Source organism: Hylaeus volcanicus, chromosome 2 (assembly GCF_026283585.1).
Source record: "Hylaeus volcanicus isolate JK05 chromosome 2, UHH_iyHylVolc1.0_haploid, whole genome shotgun sequence".
In the NCBI taxonomy this organism is placed as follows: Eukaryota; Metazoa; Arthropoda; class Insecta; order Hymenoptera; family Colletidae; genus Hylaeus; species Hylaeus volcanicus.
Genome location: NC_071977.1, coordinates 24,384,471 through 24,404,349, shown reverse-complemented (window position 1 = coordinate 24,404,349; position 19,879 = coordinate 24,384,471). Strand labels below are relative to the sequence as shown.

At 42.6% G+C, this 19,879-nt stretch overlaps 1 protein-coding gene across 2 annotated transcripts in view; it reads right to left on the bottom strand.

Annotated features, from left to right (window-relative positions):
* Positions 1-19,879, bottom strand: part of LOC128885249 (discoidin domain-containing receptor 2-like) — a 239,163-nt gene that overhangs the window by 56,529 nt on the left and 162,755 nt on the right. For both annotated transcript variants that reach the window (XM_054139192.1, XM_054139191.1), the window contains 2 exons: positions 5,628-5,775; positions 2,270-2,449 (listed from right to left, as the gene is read on the bottom strand). In XM_054139192.1, coding sequence (XP_053995167.1) covers positions 2,270-2,449; positions 5,628-5,775 — 328 coding nt within the window. The remainder of the gene's footprint in view (positions 1-2,269; positions 2,450-5,627; positions 5,776-19,879) is intronic.

Sequence of the window (19,879 nt, the reverse complement as noted above, 5' to 3'; positions counted from 1 at the left end):
CATCCCCTTGCACTCGGTAGATAAGAACAAATTATCTCCACTCGTTAATTTGGCAAGAATATTCCTTCGAGCTTCTCGGCGGTCGAAATCGAAGCGAATCTCGTAGAAATGACGGACAGCCAGGCTTGATTGGAAAGAGCTCGAGGAGAGAAGGTTGCACCACGGTTTAAAGAGAGTCGGGAAAGGCAGTACGCAGTCCCGACGGGTTTAAAAGTTTAAGAAGCTGAAAGTACGTAGTTCCGAGTGCGCCGGCCTGTCTCGCCGGCGTAAATGGAAAGACACAAATGTATCCTGGGAGCCGGTAAACAGCAGTGTGGCTTGCAGTCTAGCCCGCGGTTCAATATAAATGTAAATTGGAACAGATTCGAGTGCGGCACAGGAACACGTTCGCCTTCGAGAGTCCGAGCTTCTAGCCTGCCGCTAGCTTTCTGGGATTCCCTTATCTCCGACTGGCCTACACACCTGGAATCGGCGCGAGGGAAATTTTATTTTCGTTTTAAACCCTAACCCTGGGAGCCGCGTCGATGAATTCGCCTTGCCTCTCCTGGCTGACTCGGTGGATTACAGTCCAGGGACAAAATGGTAGGACACTTCATGTATTGTCAATGAGATTTAATAGATCAATTATTTTAAAACACTGTTGATCGGCAATTTTACGCAGAGCGACTTTATGTCAGCGGCTACTAGTTCGTAATGTTTATATTACTGAACTACTGAGTTATATAAATCTAAATACTGAGAAAAGTATATTTTATTGTTAAAAAAGAATCAAAAAACGACCGGACAAGCGAAGCTTTTGCAATATTTTATATCGCACCGGGTTTTGTAAATTGAAATATGTAGATAATACAAGTGCAAACAATAATTAAGTCCTATCATTCTGGCTTGGTCTGTAGAGCTTGCGTTCAAGAGCCTTTAAAATTCAATCCTCTTGAACTTCTCAAAGAACTTTCTGAGCTTAAAAATTAAAATTCAATGTTGCACGCGGGATTAATAAACCGAATAGCCTCTTCATTCGGTCCCTAAGTTGTTTAATATTCGTTTCAAAACGCTTTAGACCATTTTCATTTTCTGGCTGTAATATGAATATTAGGTAGACATGTTTCAAAGCCAATTTGTTACTTGTAATCGTATTAAAATCCAGCGGAAGTTCACGGCCACCCAACTTTATCCTTCGTCACTTTGTGTAATCCTCCAGTTGCCAGATCCTTGTTTCCCAAACAGAGAGATAAACTGGCATGGCATTGCAAGTGGAAGTCTTGTCTGACGTGATTCACTGACGGTAAAATGGCCTTGAGGTGCCAGTTAAGTTTACTCCGATATGTACAGTAAACGTACAATGCATATTAATCAACGCGAAATTTATGTATACCGAGTACCGTATTTTCTCAAATCATTCGATGAACAGTCTCTCAGACGTTGTGCAAACCTTTTCCACGGGAACGGCGCACGCAATCTATTCCTTCCGTGAGCTCCTTTGTACGCACTCAATATGTATTAAATTAATCTTGAGAACGGGTTCGATAACGCCTAGCAAATTTAATTCCGCCGGAGAAATGAAAGGCATTTACAATTGAGATTTAATAACACTCTGAGAACCGCTACGAATAGTTCGACGAGTATTGTTGCACAAGAGAAAATGTGCTACCATGAGTTCTTCTGATCGTTCTGTTTCACTCCCTTCCATTTTTGTCTTGTTATATCGCATGGTTGGTTGTGTGTACTTCAGAATATCCCATGCTCAATGAAAAGGCTTTGTTTAATAGCTCGACAGGTTCAACCTTTTAAGATTAACTTGACGTTATTGTAACTTAATGTTGTTAGATAAAATAAAATTCATGCATCAGGGAACTAAGTGATGTTTCTCTTGTGCGTGCATATAAAGATTCTCATCTGGTAAAGAACCTTTAAGGGGTCGAAACGCAAAGTTTCAACTTCCAATAACACAAAATCTCACAAATAGAACACGCTCGAACCTGCTATCAGGGGCAGGCTGGATTCACAGCACAGTAAAGTACCTTTCCCCTTACCTTCTTTACGACCCACCGAAATGCCAAATTTCAACGCTCGTCGATGAAGCTTAAAGGAAAGTAAGTATCCGCGAGGAACAGTAAAGTAGGAGAAATAGTCGAGAAAAGATGGAAGCGTAATAGCAGAAGTCGGTCAACGAGCAGATTACTCGCGAACGTATCGCGGACGGCTCTATCACGCTAATCTAGACACGATCGTGGCTCTAGCGCTAATCTCGTTCCAGCACGAAGCAGCTCACCTTTCCCGTTACCACTGACGTCCAATCTGAAGTTGTCAGGACCCTTTTGCCCGTCGACAAGTTGACCGAGCCCCCCCGAGAGGTAACCTCCTTCCTCCCTGCCGTCGTACGTCCTGTCTGAAAGGTCAACCTCCGAACCCCTCTTAATTCCTTGGGGCATGGAATACGACACCAGACCCTCTGCAACAAGAACGAAACGGTCGTGAAACGGTGTAAGGTGCATGTAAGGCGGTACGCTCGTGAACTATGCATCATCGCGGCCCGTACGTGGCGATGGGACGGACATTTTATTCCCAACGATATGTGATAAGATTGCGCCCTGGTCGACGGATAAAGTGCACGTCCCCAGGAGAAGACGCGACCGGAAAGTTTTAAATCCCGGCGTCTCGACGCCTGGCCGCCTCGATTACCTGTTGTCCGAGTGTAGCTCGTTCCTGTATAATTTATGAAGGTAGTAACGGATACCTCGTAAGAGCGGCCAGGTATTAATAGGCGGCATATACGGAATTTAATAAATAAAGCCTTACTTTCTCTTTGTTCTTCGATGATATGGATACTGCGAATGGGAATTTTTCTCTGTAATATTTAGAGATATTTTATATTCTCTATTTTCAATCTAGATCAACCTATTATATGGTATAGCTTATGTTGAACGTCAAATATTTTATTGTTTTATTTAACAAAACGCGAGATTTCTTCGCGCCAATTCGGAAAAAATTGGAAATATTTTTGTACACCCGAAAAATGAACGTTTTCGGCAGTTTTGCGAGAAATACCAATATTGGACAAAGTGACTGGAATCTCGCTGGGAATTATTTTTTAAAAGTAAAAATAACGATCACCCGACCCAACGACTGTTTTCTATTATTCGTTTAAAGAATGATTCCCTATGAAAACTGTCCGCAGAAGCGTGTCGTAATTTTGTCTTTATAGATCTTCATCAACGCCACGACGATGCCCAATAAAAGGCTACCATTTTACTTCGCCTGGTCCCGGGGGAAATACGGAAAATGATTTATTGGATGGCCGAAGGACTGCTGCAAGAACTGACAGACGTCACCGAAGACGAACGCGGTACAAGTTTTAACACTTCGGGAATAAAATGGCTGCGCTCATTCCGATGCGGTTTTAATGCTCGATGAACAACGCACTAAAATTTAATCGACAGATGTCGGAGGGAAATTGGAAATCCGATGGTATTAAATTCGTCTTTCGCGCGAATGACAGGCGAAAAGGACGGGGACGTCCTCTTGGATTAAGAGGATCTGCTGAAAAACGGGACTGACTCGTTTCGTGTTATTTTCCGTTCTGTGTGAAGGGTACGCTTTAATACAATAGAATGTTGCACAGAATGAAGTATCCTATCTTTTAAGTAGTCTGTACACTTCTTATGCATGTTTAATACAATAGAAGGTTGCACAGAATGAAGTATCCTATCTTTTAAGTAGTCTGTACACTTTTTATGCATGGAATAGTTTCTTTTACGAGGAATTTTATGGCTTTGGGGGTGGAAGTAAACTTTTTTCTTCCCGAACTTCGAAGAAGTTGCTATATCGAATTTTCTTCCTCCAACAGACAAAAAGTAATGTTACATAAATTTTGTTTGTCGTAGATCAAAATCAGAGTAACTACGTCCTCTGTAATATAATATGCCAAAATACACCCAGAATGAATAAGAATTTTAACTTGAACGAAAAAATACATAACATAGATCAGAATTCATATAATTGAGAAAAAATACATACAGTGCATAGTATACTTTCCAACGGAATCACATAATATTTTTCGAGAACATTGAATTTCGATTTGACCCATGAAAACGGCAATTTCACCCGGCGCGATTAATAATTTCCACCGATTTCGAATACAATGGTACATCAGAGTTTTGTACTTCGTTACAGTAATTGCTCGGTCGCCGTAACAGAATTGAATATACAAAATCGTTTACGGTGCGCCGTTGTTATCCTCGGGAACAGCGTCGAAATGGGAACAGCGTTCATTCGATAATTCGAGCACCTTTTCGAGTAACCATGATCGTTCGGCACGGGTACACACAGCGGGTAGAGTGCGACGCTTCGATGCGAACGGGACAATTCGATAATGGAAAACAAACATCCTCGGTGTAAATATTTCTTACCGGGCGTAAGCAATTACGAGCACCATCGACACCGTGCAGCACCGTGTATCGATACTTATAACCGTGAATTCGAGCAACGACTATGCTCTGCTCGAGCCTCCAGGGCTCGCTGAATCGTTTCGGGGTCAGATTAACGCAAACATACCTGCACACTCCCTTTCGAGTGGTTTCCGCTCGTAAATCTGCGTTAATGCCAGGCCTCGAACAGGCCAAAGTTGTTGCGCTTCGATCGCTGTTTAAGAATCTGTATCGAGGCCGACGATAAAAGAGGAAAATGTCCATGAAACGAAGCATCTAGACAATTGTTATTGCTGGCAGTTCCAGTCTTTATTACAAGATTAAAATTCTGCAGCGACTACTTGGCCCTTAGTGTAGGGTTCCACCTAAACTCTTAAGTGATTTTCGTAATTTTTCCTTGAAGAAAGCAGTGAGATATATGATAAAAGAAGTAGACGAGAAATTTGATCGAAATAAGAATGATTTAATGCATTTAATTACGTAGCATAATTACTGACGATTAAGGAATAACTATTTTAATAATTTGCAAACATGTAAATCAACAAGTACTGTGATGGTTGAATACGTAAACATCATTAAATTACTAATATTTATTCATAATTTTAGCAAATACTGCTGCGTTTCAATGTGTAAATATCGTAGCAAATTAAGTGTAAAATGTATAATATGTTTCAAATTATTAACCTGATAATTACACGTTACTCGAAATTGCAGCAAATTGACTAATTATAAATATCAACCGAGTAAATACTACGTTTATGAACTCGGAAAATATTAAATGTCGCAAAGCTTTCAATATTCATCGGCATATTTCGAGACGTAAAATTATGACAGTTAGTTAAAAACTTGGGAAGAGACGTAATAAGCAGGTTTTCGGTATTTTTACCCGAATTTATTCGAGATTCCTTCCAAGAGAAACGAAACGTTAAATTTTGAGTTTGAAGCCGACGACACGAAGCCATTTTTAGATTCTGAAGGTACGAAAGTAAAAGATATGGTCACCGGCACGTCGACGCGTCTCCAAGCTATAATAAGTCTCTCGATTCGAGAAAATGAAAAATTGCGACGGGGGCGATAAAAATGCGCGAAACTGAAAACTATTGCGTCGTCCTTTTCAATACTTAGCGGCGGACGCTTTGTCGCGAATAAGCACGCTATCGTGATGTACGGACAGAAAGATGAGTGGCCATAAATTTCACTCACCGGTCCATGGACAGCCATAAAGCTCCACCCGTAAGCATACCATGCGCATGTGGGAGGTGTAAGGGATGAAACGGACCTTTGTAGCCACGATCGCCGGGTCGAAGATCTGCTTTTCCTCTGTGTAAGGATTATTGTTGCCCGCTAGAAGCTGCAAAGACGAAATCGTTGTTTGTTAGATCGCGAGGTACAGGGCAACGTGTTGCAATAAAAAAACAGTAAGAAAATGTTGAATTCACGGTGCCATTTCATTCTGTTACAAGTTTCAATATTTTAAAGTAGGTATTGGCCTTACTATTTTAAAACTATTAGATCGTCCCATAAGTTCATGCTACTTATTCTTCTGCTACTCAAATTAATATATGAAACATATCCTTAAGTGTTATAAGAAAAGGTAGTCTCTTTCGTTCTACGATATTTTCCCACCTTTTTGACAGTCATTATTTCGTCACCATAAAATTTCTGTAGTTTTTTCATTAAATATTGACTCAGTCTGCGGTACTTATGGGATGACCTAACAGTATTAGAATTATCAATTTAACGAATGACCCATAAAAGGAAAACACAAAGTTAACAATATAATGATAATTCCAATTCTACGCCCTGCTTAAACGTAACCACGCCAATATCACTCTAAACTTCCTCAATAAGCAATTCCATAAAAACTGACACCCTTATCGACGTTTCTCAAACTAGTCAGACTGGTTCAGAAGTTCAATCTCCGTTCCAGCAAGACGAGATTAGGTGAAAAAAAACCGTGGACTTGCAACGAATCGAGATTGAAGCATGCTCGGTAGTTGGGAAGTTCGACAAACGAGAAAAGGAAGAGGCTGCTCCGACGAAGGAGTCACAGGCACCGTCGACCGCGCAGACGACGGTCTCGTTAAGCTCCGACCGCAGGCAGAGCATCGGGATTGGTCATTGGAACGTGTTTACAGCGTTAAGAACGAATCTCACGGCTCTGGGGCACCATTTTCCGTATCCGATTAGTAAACAACAGCTCGCCGAGAAGCTCTTCTAAATGTAAATGCCAGCGTTAAATCTGGATGAAAGCAGCGCTCGTCGTTCGCTTCTCTCGTTCCTGTCTCCCTCGTTCGAGAATCGATTCCCGTACCTGCCACGTCATCGCCTCGCAGAAGGATACGGGGCATCCCGGCTGAAATATGAACGCTTGCGGTCGAGAATCGAACCGCGAACGACGAATGTTAGGGCTCGCCTTGGGGGACTACACTCGTCTAGGACAAGCCAGAGCCAGAAGGACTTTGTGAATTTTATGTGGGTGGAAAATTTGCTTGCATTAAGAAGTCGGTATGTACGTGACAAACTTTATAAATGTATTTGTTGATTCTGTGAGTTTCATTTGAAAACTAGTGAAACTGGAAGTGTTGAGGCCATATTCGTAAAATGAGTTTTCGAGAAGACAAAATATTGTCTAGTGACCCTGCTCGATTATATCGCTGCCATAAAAACTTTTGCATTACGTGTGAATATCGTGAAATATCGACACTTTGAACATCCTAGAAAATGAAACATTGTGGTTAGAACCTGAATATTCTTGGTACTTGATCTTTACATGTCTTTCGCTCCAAATACAGTTCGCTGTGTTTCCAAACAAGATGCCAGTTTACTAAATAATTGATTCTACGGACATTGCGGAAGCTAACGATGAATTCGAAACTAAACGAACCGTGGCTCGCGTATACACGACTCCCTACACGCGATTCCGTGCTCGCATGTGAAAAGCAAACGTTACGTCGACGAGCGCTTTTGCAGATGATCGGGCTAGTGGGTTTCGTTTGCGTTTCCGTCGGATTAGAATTTCTAACCGGGTATTCGTTACTCGATCTGAAAAATATGAGGCCTGCAATTCGATCAGTCTCGCATTTCCTCCTGCTTGGAAAGCTTCGGTGTCTGGCGAGGCTCTATTACTTTGAGGCTGGTAACGGGATATATGAATATTCCCGGTACTTTAATCTTGCATCGAACATTTTCGTATTGTTGATTTAGTCCCTCCCCTGAGGCGTTCTGTGGCATGCATAGAGGATCCTGTGGATTATTATTATTGTTGTACCAATCGTATTCGGTTTACACAGCACTGTTTCTGCTAATCTTAATATAATTTTTACACTTTAGTCAGGTATCATCGACCATCACACTAGTCTAAATCTGTTTTTGATAGTGTATCGATTTTTCATATATTTCCATGTTTTATATTAGAAGATTCCTATGAATTCGTTGCAACTCTCAAAAATAAATAAAGAAACAGAGAGAAACCTTTATGAAAAAAATTCATAATTTCGATTTTTAATAAGCAATACTCTAACTCTACCGTCTACTTTGGTCTCTACCGTCGACATTTGAGTACGAGCTGTAGGGATTGATACGGCGCGGCGGTTCTCGAGGACGAATTTTCGCGAGGACTTTCTCACACGTCGATCGGAAAATTTTCTGAGCGTCGTGTGTTGTCGGCATCTTGGCCGATATATTAAATGGATTCGTGCCGTTTCCATGAAATCGTACGATGCGCTTCTCGCGGCAGGGAGGCGGGAGAATTTCGTGTCGCTTTATCCGCGCGAGAGTGCGTATCGCCCCCGACCATCAACGACAAAGCTGCAATCGCGTCCTCGAGCCAGATATCGATGCGAAAAAGGATCGTTCGAGGATACCAGTCGTACCGGAAACGCTGAATCAAGACTGTCGCCATTTCCTCGGATACCGCGTCATGGGGAAGTCAGGAGAATAAATTCGAGGGCTCGTGGGAAAATAAATTCCCAGATATTCGCGAGCACTACGTTCGGAACGTATTTGGTCCTTAATATTTTAATAAAATATACTTGCTATCAGTACGATTGGTGATCTTTTCAATCGTCGTTATATTGAAACTACAGTATTTCTTTTTATTAGTATTCTTAGCTCTCAACCTTGCACGGAATTTGAAATTAACTCAATAATTTTATAATCATCGCAATAATCACTCGTAACTAGACGACCAAAACTAACGCCACAGGTGACCAGGCCCGCGTGGAAATTCAGACTGAATGTGGTTGACGTTGCATTCAACGTGTTAATGACCGACCGCAACTCCAAAACCTCTACCTGTTAAGTTTGACGTCGACGCAAAGAAATCTTCGTGGAAAGTGATTGGAATAGATCGGTAAAAGTGATCAGGGCTACTACTGTTCCATTCAATTCTCACTTGGAGAGCTGAATATCAAGTACTGCGTTGACCTGGAACTCAATACCGATAACTCCAGGTTCACCAGACACGATGTCCACGACTCAGGGTCATAGGATCCAATATCGAGCCACTCGGGTCGCAGAAGCCAACACTGGCGAACCAGGGGTCACGGGATCCAATATCGACGACTCCCGTCGCGAAGGCAGATTCCCGCTACTTCGTGGGGGTGAGGGGACGCAATTGACTACAGGAGATCCCCATGGGGGTCGAGCGTCGATGAGCACGGAAATCGAGTCTTCTAACTCAGGTGTCATTGACTTTGGTCTTCTGGATCACGAAGAGATTATTGAATCTACCCTACATGGGACAATCTTAGTTTAGAGGTACTCCACAGTGGATCTCATCGTCCTGGAATTTATCCTGACTAGGTTAGTCACTAATCAGAAACGATTTATTCGTGAGAAGGATTATTTGATGCAAAAGTGTGAACTCCTTCACTACAAACTCTTCGAAAAATGCATGAAACTACCCCAAGAAGAATTGCCTATTAAAAGCAAATAGCTACCGCCAGAATCCCCCAGGAGTAAAACAATAAATCGAGTTTAACGAGGGCCTCCTTTTCTCAACCCCAGTATCTCAACTTCCTCGCCTTTTCAAACGTGAATTTTGGCTTTTCTCGCACAAAAGGTCTCAACCCTGGCCCGACAAGATTCAACGTAGTCTTGTCCACGGGATGGAAGTAGATTGTTCGCAGAGAACAAGATCCGTCTTACCTGTGTCAAGCCCAACAACGGGAACGTGCCCGATTCACGCTAATCAATCGTCGTTCGAGTTAGCACGGCGCCGTAGCTACAGTGGGACTAAAGCGAACTTGATGCAGCAAAGGGTACAGAGAGGGCAGGGCAGCTGTAAACGAGCCACCGAGTTGTAAACGGCACGCAAATGGAACGCGCCCCCTTAAATCGTGCCCGCGTACGACGAGGGCGGAGGCGGACGAGGTTATATCGGCTGGCTCGGAACGACCGACCGCGGATGCATTACAACTGCAACTGCAACGCACAGGAATACAAGCCAGCAGCCCGGGGTATACGCGATAGGAATAATTAATACAGCCATAAACAAGACCCGGGTTGGGGGTGGCGGTGGCCAGCCCGATATCGTCCTACCGACACATAAAATTGATATCCGTGCTTGAAGGAGGGAGGATCATTCTGGAGGGAACCCATATATCCCGTCACTCGGATAGATCGCTCCTGTGCCCCTGGCAGTGGGATAGGGTGGCAATTGTACGGAGATTCCCTCTGCATTTTACTGGGTATTTATGACTTCGTTTATCGTGATTATCCGTGTTGTAAGTCGACATCAAGGTTCTATCACAGATCACCACAAAGAGAAGTTCGTAGTACATCCACAACTTCTGAGGGGAATAAAGACTCTGTTTTCGTTTCTATCTCCTTTCTATTTTCTTTCTCTGCTTTATCAAGAACACCTCGTACTGACTATCAATCGTGAATCTGTAGAAGATGGTTTTCGTGATCGTAAATGCTTCGACTAATTTTTCGGGAATCTAATTTCTCGACAGATCGGAAACGCAGTCGAATTATCCGTCAATCCGTTACAGGTACACTACCTCGAGGGCATAACAAACCTGTCGCAACCGAAAATTGTCAGTGGATCCTTCGAGCTGAACGGATCTCGTGACGTCGGATATATCTCTAGGCTATCCCTGGACACTCTATGCTCCTCCTGACCCTCCGTTGACTACTGCTGACTATTGCAGACCGCTGTTGACCCTAGCTGACTACTACTGGCCAGTGCCAATCACTGATGAGCACTTTCCCAACCTCACAGACATGTGATCCATTTTATTAATTTGTCTAATTCTCGTTTAACTTTATTCAACATCTATTTTTGTAGTATTATATCTTCATCCTCCTTAGATAAGTTTTGCATGAACGAGACACTACCACTGATTGTTTTCAACTTCTATTTCGTAACTATTTCACGACCATCTTTGTCACGATATATTATATTTAAGAATTTCTGCAATCTATAAAGAGATTATAGTTTCCTATTCTTTCTTTCTCCGAACACTTGTGGATCATCGTCAACGAGAAACGCGTGATTCGCATATACAGATGGGAGCTTTATCCTATTACCAAACGCAGTAACCGCAGGGAACGTAAATTCCACACAGCCACGTAGTACTGTTTTAGCAGTGTGCGTAATCTGTATTTTCAAGCTAGACCCACCCATCCCGGGCGGGCGAGCAGCAATCGCCCTTTGCTGGATAGGTCGCATCAGAGATGATGGTGATTCTGACGATGCAGGAAATGTTCTCGACTGCTTGACCCTCCCTGGGCAAACTCGAGGTTCACTCAATTTGCTGAAATTGTAATTCGAATACAGATACTGCCTCACCACGCGGACGCTCGGGGCCAGAGACATTTTCGATCGTAACGAGTAGAATTCAATTGGCCATCTATGCCCTATATTGCGCCATAATTTGCACTTTGACGACCACTTCGGAGCGAAGAATTTTATGGCGAGTTAAACCAGACACTTACGTATATGAAAAATTAATTAGAATTTGAATTCTGTAGAATAATTCCTTACTTTCCTCGAATAATTTGCTACGGACAAGTAACAAGTAGAATTTCTACTTTCTATTGCGTGCTCTCGTAGTTCGTCGATATTTTCAAAAACACGGTCCATACACGTAGACGCCAAAAATTTCGACGCGTCGAGATGACTGTTCTCTTGACCCCATTCCAGGTTTAATAAAATACATGTTTTCTTATCCGCAATACGGTTTCCTTTACGGTCGCAGAAGAATGACCCTCCGAAGGATCCCTGGAAGGTTACTGGGTCGACAGAATGTACTTATTTGTTCGCAGGTCGCAGCACTAGACCCTGGATATGGAAAGTTCTCCGCTGGTACATCCCCTGTTATATTGGCAACTTATTGGCAACTTATTGGCAACTTTGTTCGAAACTAAAATGCAATATCGACAACTTGACGTTTTCCTTGTTTACTGTAACGTGACTTTTATCATGCGTTTCGACAAGATCGACGCGGTGCACACAGAGTCATAAAATAGTTGAAGAGCTTCCCTTCGTGTCGGAGTCATTTCACCGTGCACCAGCGGAAAGTTTTTCCAAACTTCCCCAAGCGTTGGTATTTAAAGGGTTGGTCGTTTTTACTCGGCAAAAAGTTCAACAATTTTTTCTTTGTACGTCTATACGTTGAAATTTATGTAATACTATTTGAGTTGTGGCGAATTCAGAAAATTGTGAGAGTTACGTGAGCTTCGAGCAGAAAGCCTGCAGACTTAAAACGCGTTTCATTCGCTACCAGTCCAATTAATTCCATTTTTCGAAATGAAACATTCATATTCACTAGTTTTCAGCATAAACAAAGAACAAATTATTTTCTAAACGATATGTGAAATTTTATATTATTTTAATTATCCTAGTTAAAGAATCACCTAACAATTACAGGAAACTTCGACTGCTTGGACTAGTTTAACCCTTTCAGACGTGGCGTCCACAATTAAGGATAGAAAATTTAACGGGACCTGAAATAAATTCCCCAAAAATGCTTACTTTTCAGTCGAAAAAAGCAGACTACCCTCTTAAAGAAGAGTAAATTGGAACTGCCTTTGGGGGAGGGACTATACTGATGGAATTAAAGCCACGAGTGTACGTCTTCCGGCAAGTTTCATTATCTCGACGAGGTTAGGAGGTCGAAACCAGGTAACCCGAGCAGGTGGTAGCAGTGGCTCGTCTTATGGAGCCGAAAAACCGAGGAACGAGCTTACGCGGCGCGTCCCATTTCCGCTCGCTCGTCGCGGCGCCGTGTAGGCAATTACTTTCTAGGAGCAATGTGCTGGAAAGGAGCACGCTCCTAATCTGTTTTCAGCCGAATTCGGCTTCCCCTGGGGTCCGCTAATGAAGAACTGTTTAATTTTAACGTCCTTAAACCCGCACCGACGGCAATTCTCGCTGTTATCTTAATATCGTTTCAAGAGTCGGCGTCTTTGATGTTAATGTTGCGCGACAGGAAGGCAATAACGCGTTCCCCACTCGCGAAATTAATACCTCGTGGGATTTCTAGCAAAACGTACAACTCGTTTCCTACAATCATCTCGGGATCTCGCGAAGCTTGAAAGTAATCGGAATTGCGTATTTATCGATCATAACAGTATTTCGTTCAGCTATTTAAAAATCGGGAAAACCATTTTCCTTGTTTATCCGATATCCTCAAAGCAGAGTGCATAAAGAATACCAGTCCAATCGCTTGATTTTAATTCGTGCTCTTTTGAAAAATCGAGACTTTTAGAATAACTCCAACAAAACTGGAGCTTCTGAAACATTTTTCTAGATACTATTTTAGCGATATTGAACAAATACCAGCATCGATTTCTCAATCCAATTATTTCTGAATTTATTTGCCTACCGTTTCGACGTTATTTGATATTTTATTTTACTCTTCATAGACCTCTCTCTCTCTCTCTCTGAGTTAAATTGAATCATAAAATAAGCAAATAACGAAGATAATGAAATCATCCAACACTTTTGCAAAGGGAATGCTAATTCGTTCCCTGTTAATTTTGCTTAAAAAACGGTCCGTTTCGTGTTCATTAACGAGGACGGTCGTAGGGACCCAATATAAGAGGAAAGTATTCAGGACCAGTGCAATATCGTTACCGAGACTCCGATTCTGAGTTTAACGGCGAACAGCTTGTCTCTAATCCTCCAGCTCGGATCTTTCCCCTGTTGCTCTGCCGAAGTACCGTGTAATTCGAGCGTCTTCTCGCGACCAACGAACGTCCTAGAATCACTTCCCTGACCTTTCCCACCGTTGTCGAAAGAGAAGAATACTTCAAATCCTAAACGATTCCCCCCTGCAGTTGTTCCTTATCCCCTCGAGGCCAGTGGATTAACTCTCAAAGAACAAGACGTATCGAAAATGAACGCCGCAAATAAGTAGGGGTTAGGAAGGTGAGCCGGAAGATCTGGAGGGAATTAAGTGACGACACCGAAGCGGAGAATGCACAAGACGGCGTGAATTCCTGTCGGAGGCGACGGCAATTTTGGTTCTGACGCGGGTAAACCACGGGCAGACGAACAGTCCTATTCGTCCTATTTGTACCTATTCGTTTTGCCGAAATGAATTTCCCCGGGTTCCGTAGCCGGACAATATTTCGAAAATCGAGCGAGAACAGAGCGACGTCACCAAAAAGGAACAAAATTCAGCCCCCTTCCTTTTCCGGGCCTCGGGGTGAGAGCCCTCGTCCGGATGGAAGCACTCACCGATCGAGCCTGCGCTCTGATGGAGTCGCCAAAAGGGAACAGAGAGAGGGAGGGACAAAAAAAAATGCCATCCAGACCTGGCCACCGGGGGATAAAAAGAGGACGAGGGAAAACCAGACGGAGATAGAGGAAGTGTGACCGTAGAAAATTGTTTCCAGGCCGCGCGGTAATCTGCTAATAGGGTGTCCACGTTCGGGCCGGTAATCCGTAATCCATCGATATCGGCTCCGATCCTGTACGGGTGCTCGCACACTTAACGAGGCTCCCGTGTCGACCATAATTTATACACGTCTGCGTATGTTTGGCGAAATAATATGTTTACAATCCATACGAAAAGTTTCCATACGACTGATGTCAAAATTCTCGAGGAATTTACCCCTCCTTGAAATCAAAATATATGTGACGGGTCATCGTGTCTATTATGATTTATTATCTACGAGGAGTAACAAAATTAAGCAGGTACTTTTAACGAACTACATTTCGATTTCACAATGAAATAAAATTAAGAAACTCCGTCTGGCTATAAGGAAACTTTACTGTTCTACTGTGAGGCCTACGACAAATTTTCGTAAGCAAATTCCGTATCGATCGCGAATACAATTATTATGTTGTTGGATGTAGTCGGGCATGATCGTCGCGATATAAATTTTCGATAACAGGGTCGCGCTAGCGATTGTGAATTAAATACGTAACGATTTCCAATATTGGAAAACTAATTCGTGATGGCAGCTTCTTCAGACAAAGTCCGTAATTGGAAAGGGGATAAGGGGGTAGGAATTTCTGTGAGCTTGTATCCGTATTCTATATTAGTTGACTTTGCTGTGTAAATATATTTAGAAACAATAACATTCTGAAGGAATAGAATAGAATGGAATAGAAAGAATAACAATATGAAGAAGCTAAGAGAAATAAAACTAAACTGTTCACATCGATGATTGGAATTTGTCGAAATACTAACTTTTCCTTTTTCTGTTCGTGTTACGAGGAAAATTTTCTAGTTTATCCGTATCGCACATTGAATTTCCTCCGTGAGAGGTTCCGAAGCGCGGAGTAGAGAGAAGATAGAAATGTCTGGCGGCTCGGCCGCGTATAACTTTATTTCTTTCCTTAGTTTATCACCAGGATGAAACAAGAGAGCCTAACAGGATTTCCTTCCAGCTCGAGAGACCTTGTTGATTTTTCAAACGCCCCGCAAATCCGACGGATGGAAGGAACGATAAAATGCGCCGTCTAGTCGCTTCATATCGGATAACAGACTCCGTCGGCGTCTGACCATAAACACCCTTTAACTACTGGCTACGATACACCACTGTTTCTGTCCTCTGTTCCTGGCTGTCGTACTATTGAATTTTCAATCAGATGGTACGATATCCTTGCATTTGAGTCGAGAAACATAATCTGGAATTTTGTTGTTATTTCCATGCAGTTACTAATATTCTACTGATACATCTAGTGCGATACTGCAATTAATCTGAGATCTTATTATGTAATCGGTTAAGGCCTTCGAAGGTCAAGCATCGACTTTTAATTTATGATATCGCCTCCTGCCCTTTGTTACGTTTGCTTATTTTTGCGCATTAAATCCTCGTTTCGAGAATTACGTGCCCCTCCCTAGAGCACGCCTCGTTAGAGGGTTAAGCGTGACTACGCGCGATGGTTCTCAAAAAGTTTTCTCGTTGAGAAACTCGTTGCGCCCCCGAACCATTATTCCAGCGGCTCAGACTATTTTTCGAACGAGATTTCATACGCGGTAGGGATACGCTGGCCGAAGACTCGCCGGGGAAATTTTATTCGCGATTAAAATGGCGGGGAACAGTCCTATAAACTTGACGACCCTCGAGCTAGCGGTATTTAATCGAGTCTTCTTCGCGGGGTTGAATTTTGAGAACCGTTTTAATAAAGCGATGCCATCAAAATTCACTTCGTCAGGCGAGCTTTGGCCGATAACTCTACGATCTCAACGATTCACTTTTTCGTCGTATTTTTCCATTTTCCTTTTTTTTTTTTTTAAAAATTCAACGATTTTTTTCTATTTTTTTTAATTTTAATTCCGCAGACTCGAGCAATATTATCGCGAACGAACGCGTCCAGTAATGACTGCCGCGTAATGACCGTGCGGCTCGGGGCCAGCAGCCGGGGCTGGTAATGGCGCACACCATATTGCAATTTGAATTTCGCTGAAATCAGTGGAAAAAGGGTGGCAAGCCCACGGAATGAATATGTTAATTGGCTTTGGAATTGGCTGTCCCTATCGGTGATTGATTAAAATTCGATACGTGCTGCCAGTCCCGCGACGATCGCCTGAGGGGTGGAACGGCGTCGGAACGGGTGGGTTGAGGGATGACTGGGACGGACGGGGCTCATGGAAGTTACTTTACGGATAAACGAGATTGAAATTTCGATGGAAATTATAGTAGGTAGCTGTGGACTTACGCGAGCGGTCGTCAAGTCAAACAAAACGACGTCGCCCGGCTAATCGCACGTTTTGACATTACTGGAGGCCATTAATCATTTTTCTTTCCTTTATGCCGTTGCAATTAATCCGATGAGGTGTGCATCAAATGGTGTTGATTTATATGTGAATATCATACAGAAATACTTGTCTTTATATACAATCGGTCCTATAAGTATTCGTGCCTTCCATTGAAGAAATTTGTGTGAATTAAATGACAGGTTTGACGTTACCAAATAAATGATTCGTTATAAATATGTATATAAATAGATTTCACACATATTTATATTTATAACATAAATAATAAAAAATATATTTGTAAACCTATCAAATAATTTAGACGAATGTCTTCAATAGACATCAACGGTACGAATACTTATGGGATTGACAGCAGTTACGGATGAATAGATATTATTTTCTTTAGATAGTAAGGCTAACTATACATGAAGAATCAGATAAAGTCTTGTATAATTCAATTTAGAGACAGAGAATTGGGATTATTTTATATCAATTTTGAAACATACATAATATTCTTTATCCCATCAAAATTGACAAATGTTTGTGATTTAAATTTAAAAAGTTTATTTCGTTAATTGAATTTCTGGCCATAAATAAAGCTCGAGTCGTGGCGCATGCTATGAATGCAGCTGTAAGCGACACACCGGTGTAGTATAAAGGGTTAAAGACTGTAAGGCTGCACGATGACTCTATTCCGGCCTGGAGAAACGCGGATACGTGTGTTTCGCCCCATCTAGCACGGAACAACGGTACATGTTGACTTTCACCTACGGATTTATCGCGACACACCTCTGGGAATGTTATCATTGGGGAGCAACCGTGTCTTGTTTCTCGCGTGTAGTGTCCTCCTTTTGCTAGAATCCCGGCAGCACGAGCGATAAATCTCGTGCACGAAAATTACCACACTATAGGCACGTTTACGTGAAATCTCGTTCGGTTAAATAGTTTCCCGCGGAGCGAGAGCTATTCGAGGCACAGCCTTCGAAACATAAACTGGAAAACTCTAACGAAATGTGATGCACGTTTTCCTCCATTCGATTCATGTCTTCCTCGTCCCTTACTGGAAATTGCCAGAGGTATTTTGATGCATTTTGTCGCTGTATTTTACTGGATCGAGGTCGAGAAATTGTTAATAATACAAACAGTTTCCATTGCCTTGAATTTGATATTTTTTTAAATTGATAAATTCAGTAGTCAAGATATATAAATTATACAGTATTTTGTCTGCAGCTATTGCCTGCACCATGCCTCCATAAACACACAATTGAAAGCTTCTAATTATGTAATTTTTTTGGAGATGTGTGGAATGATTTCCTCCCAGCTATCAGAGGTGATTCACTCGGAATATTTTCCCCTGGGATAATTGAATTTCTTGATTCTCATTTTATACTGAACGTAAGTGGAAAGACGCCGCAAATGAAGGCGGTGGTTCAGAGAGTTCCGTCGCTGGCGCCGGTACGTCGCCGTTAATGAAACACGTCCACCGTTGGCAATTGTCCCACCGCAGGCACGACAACGGGCACCCTAACGCAAAAGGAAGAGGTGGTATCTGGCTGGACTGCCGTATTCCGTTCCGTTTTCATCAGAATGCATCTATATACTGTCGCTGCTCCAGGCCTTTCACCATCCCCCTTTGAATCTAAATGGGGAGCCTCCTTTTCGGCTTAATTTGTCCGAGTCTTGTCAGCGTGAATTCATGATACATTTATCTTCGCGTGGTGAACAAAATGCTGTACTTCCATTTGAACGATAAACCATAAAAGTATTTTAAACGGGGAAATAGTTCTTCAAGGTGCTGTTAAATAACAAATATTCGCTACGCGACATGGAACTAATATGTCGGTTGCTTTTGACCCGACCGTAGGAAAGGAGGGTTGAAAATGTTAATTCTACATGTGAGAGTCCTTCAAAACTGTTTCACTTTGAGAAACGCTGCTTTAACACATTTTACGAACAGGAGGATAGGTTCGCGAGGAAAATGGATGTAGACATGCTTTCCGGGGAAACATTGCTCGTTATACTTTTATCACGCGTGTTTATTCGCTCCCAGACATTCCACATCCCTCAGTTCGAAGCCCCTGAATACAAGTTATCCTGGATCCATACGTGTTCCCTCGTAAACCGTTCGGTAGAACCACTTGGAAATGTTTTCTCGCCCCCGGATCTCTCCTCTTTTCGTTCTTATTTAATATATCGCGGGGAGAGGGACGGCAAAGGAAATCGCGACGGCATGGAAATGTTCCGTACGGTCGATCGGAAACGGAAAAGCCGTTTCTCGTTTCGCCTTCCAGTTGCCCGTTCACCCCTTATTCGTGGGAGTGGCGACTACTTCTGCCGTAGAAAAATGCCTGCGGAGCGCCGGGTCACGTACAACGGGGCGATAACACAGTCGTTTTGCTTTTCCCCCCTTTTCATCTACGTCTGTTCTCGTCTCTCTCGTTTCCGCTGCAGCCTGTCGGTTTCGTTCACCGTCAGGCTCTTTCGTTCTTCCTGGTTGTATTCAAAGTGCAAGGAGTAAAGGAAAAGAGCCGGTGCACAAAGATCACATGCCGCCCAGATTGAGGCTGCAGGGTAAACGTTCGTGTTCTCTCTTATCCTCCTCCAACTTCCGTTTCCTCTTAAATCCTCCCTTCTCGCTCTATCCGCGACCACTCCCGCCCCCTCAGACACGGATTAAGATTCCGTAGTCCCCTAGGCCACTAGTACTGCGAGCTGCGTGTACGTATAATGTAAATAGGGGTGCGATCGGGTAATACACTTCGTGTATATATGTATTTGTAGGGAATTTACTACAGCAAAGAGAAACACAATGCATTCTGAAATTAGTAATGATCGAAGGGAATATTTCAGGTGGAAAAGTCTCAGAGATTTGATGACGCTATTTTTTTAAAAAGCTATAAATTTCAATCAGCTAGGCATTGAATTATTCTGGTTTCAAAAATTCCATAAGTACGATTCAGATTTTTTTCACTCATTAATCGTACAGTGCATATTGATCGAATCTTTGGTTGAATACGAACTAAATGTAGATAGCGGGCAGATTTTGTTTGTCCTATGTAAGAGACCCTGGTTTCCCCCTCATTCGTACGCTCCTACGTGGCTTTCTCGCGCGGGCTGAATCCAAGCTGCTCTCTCGCTTTGAGCAAATCTGCGTGAAAATGGGAAGAACGTCTGGATACGAAGCTCGATGAAGAATGAAGGGGATGGGGGTATGTTATGTGTACTCGAAACAGCGGCTGTGTATGCGTTTTCAAGAGAGACAACGCGAATAGGAGAGAATCAGCAAGCCAT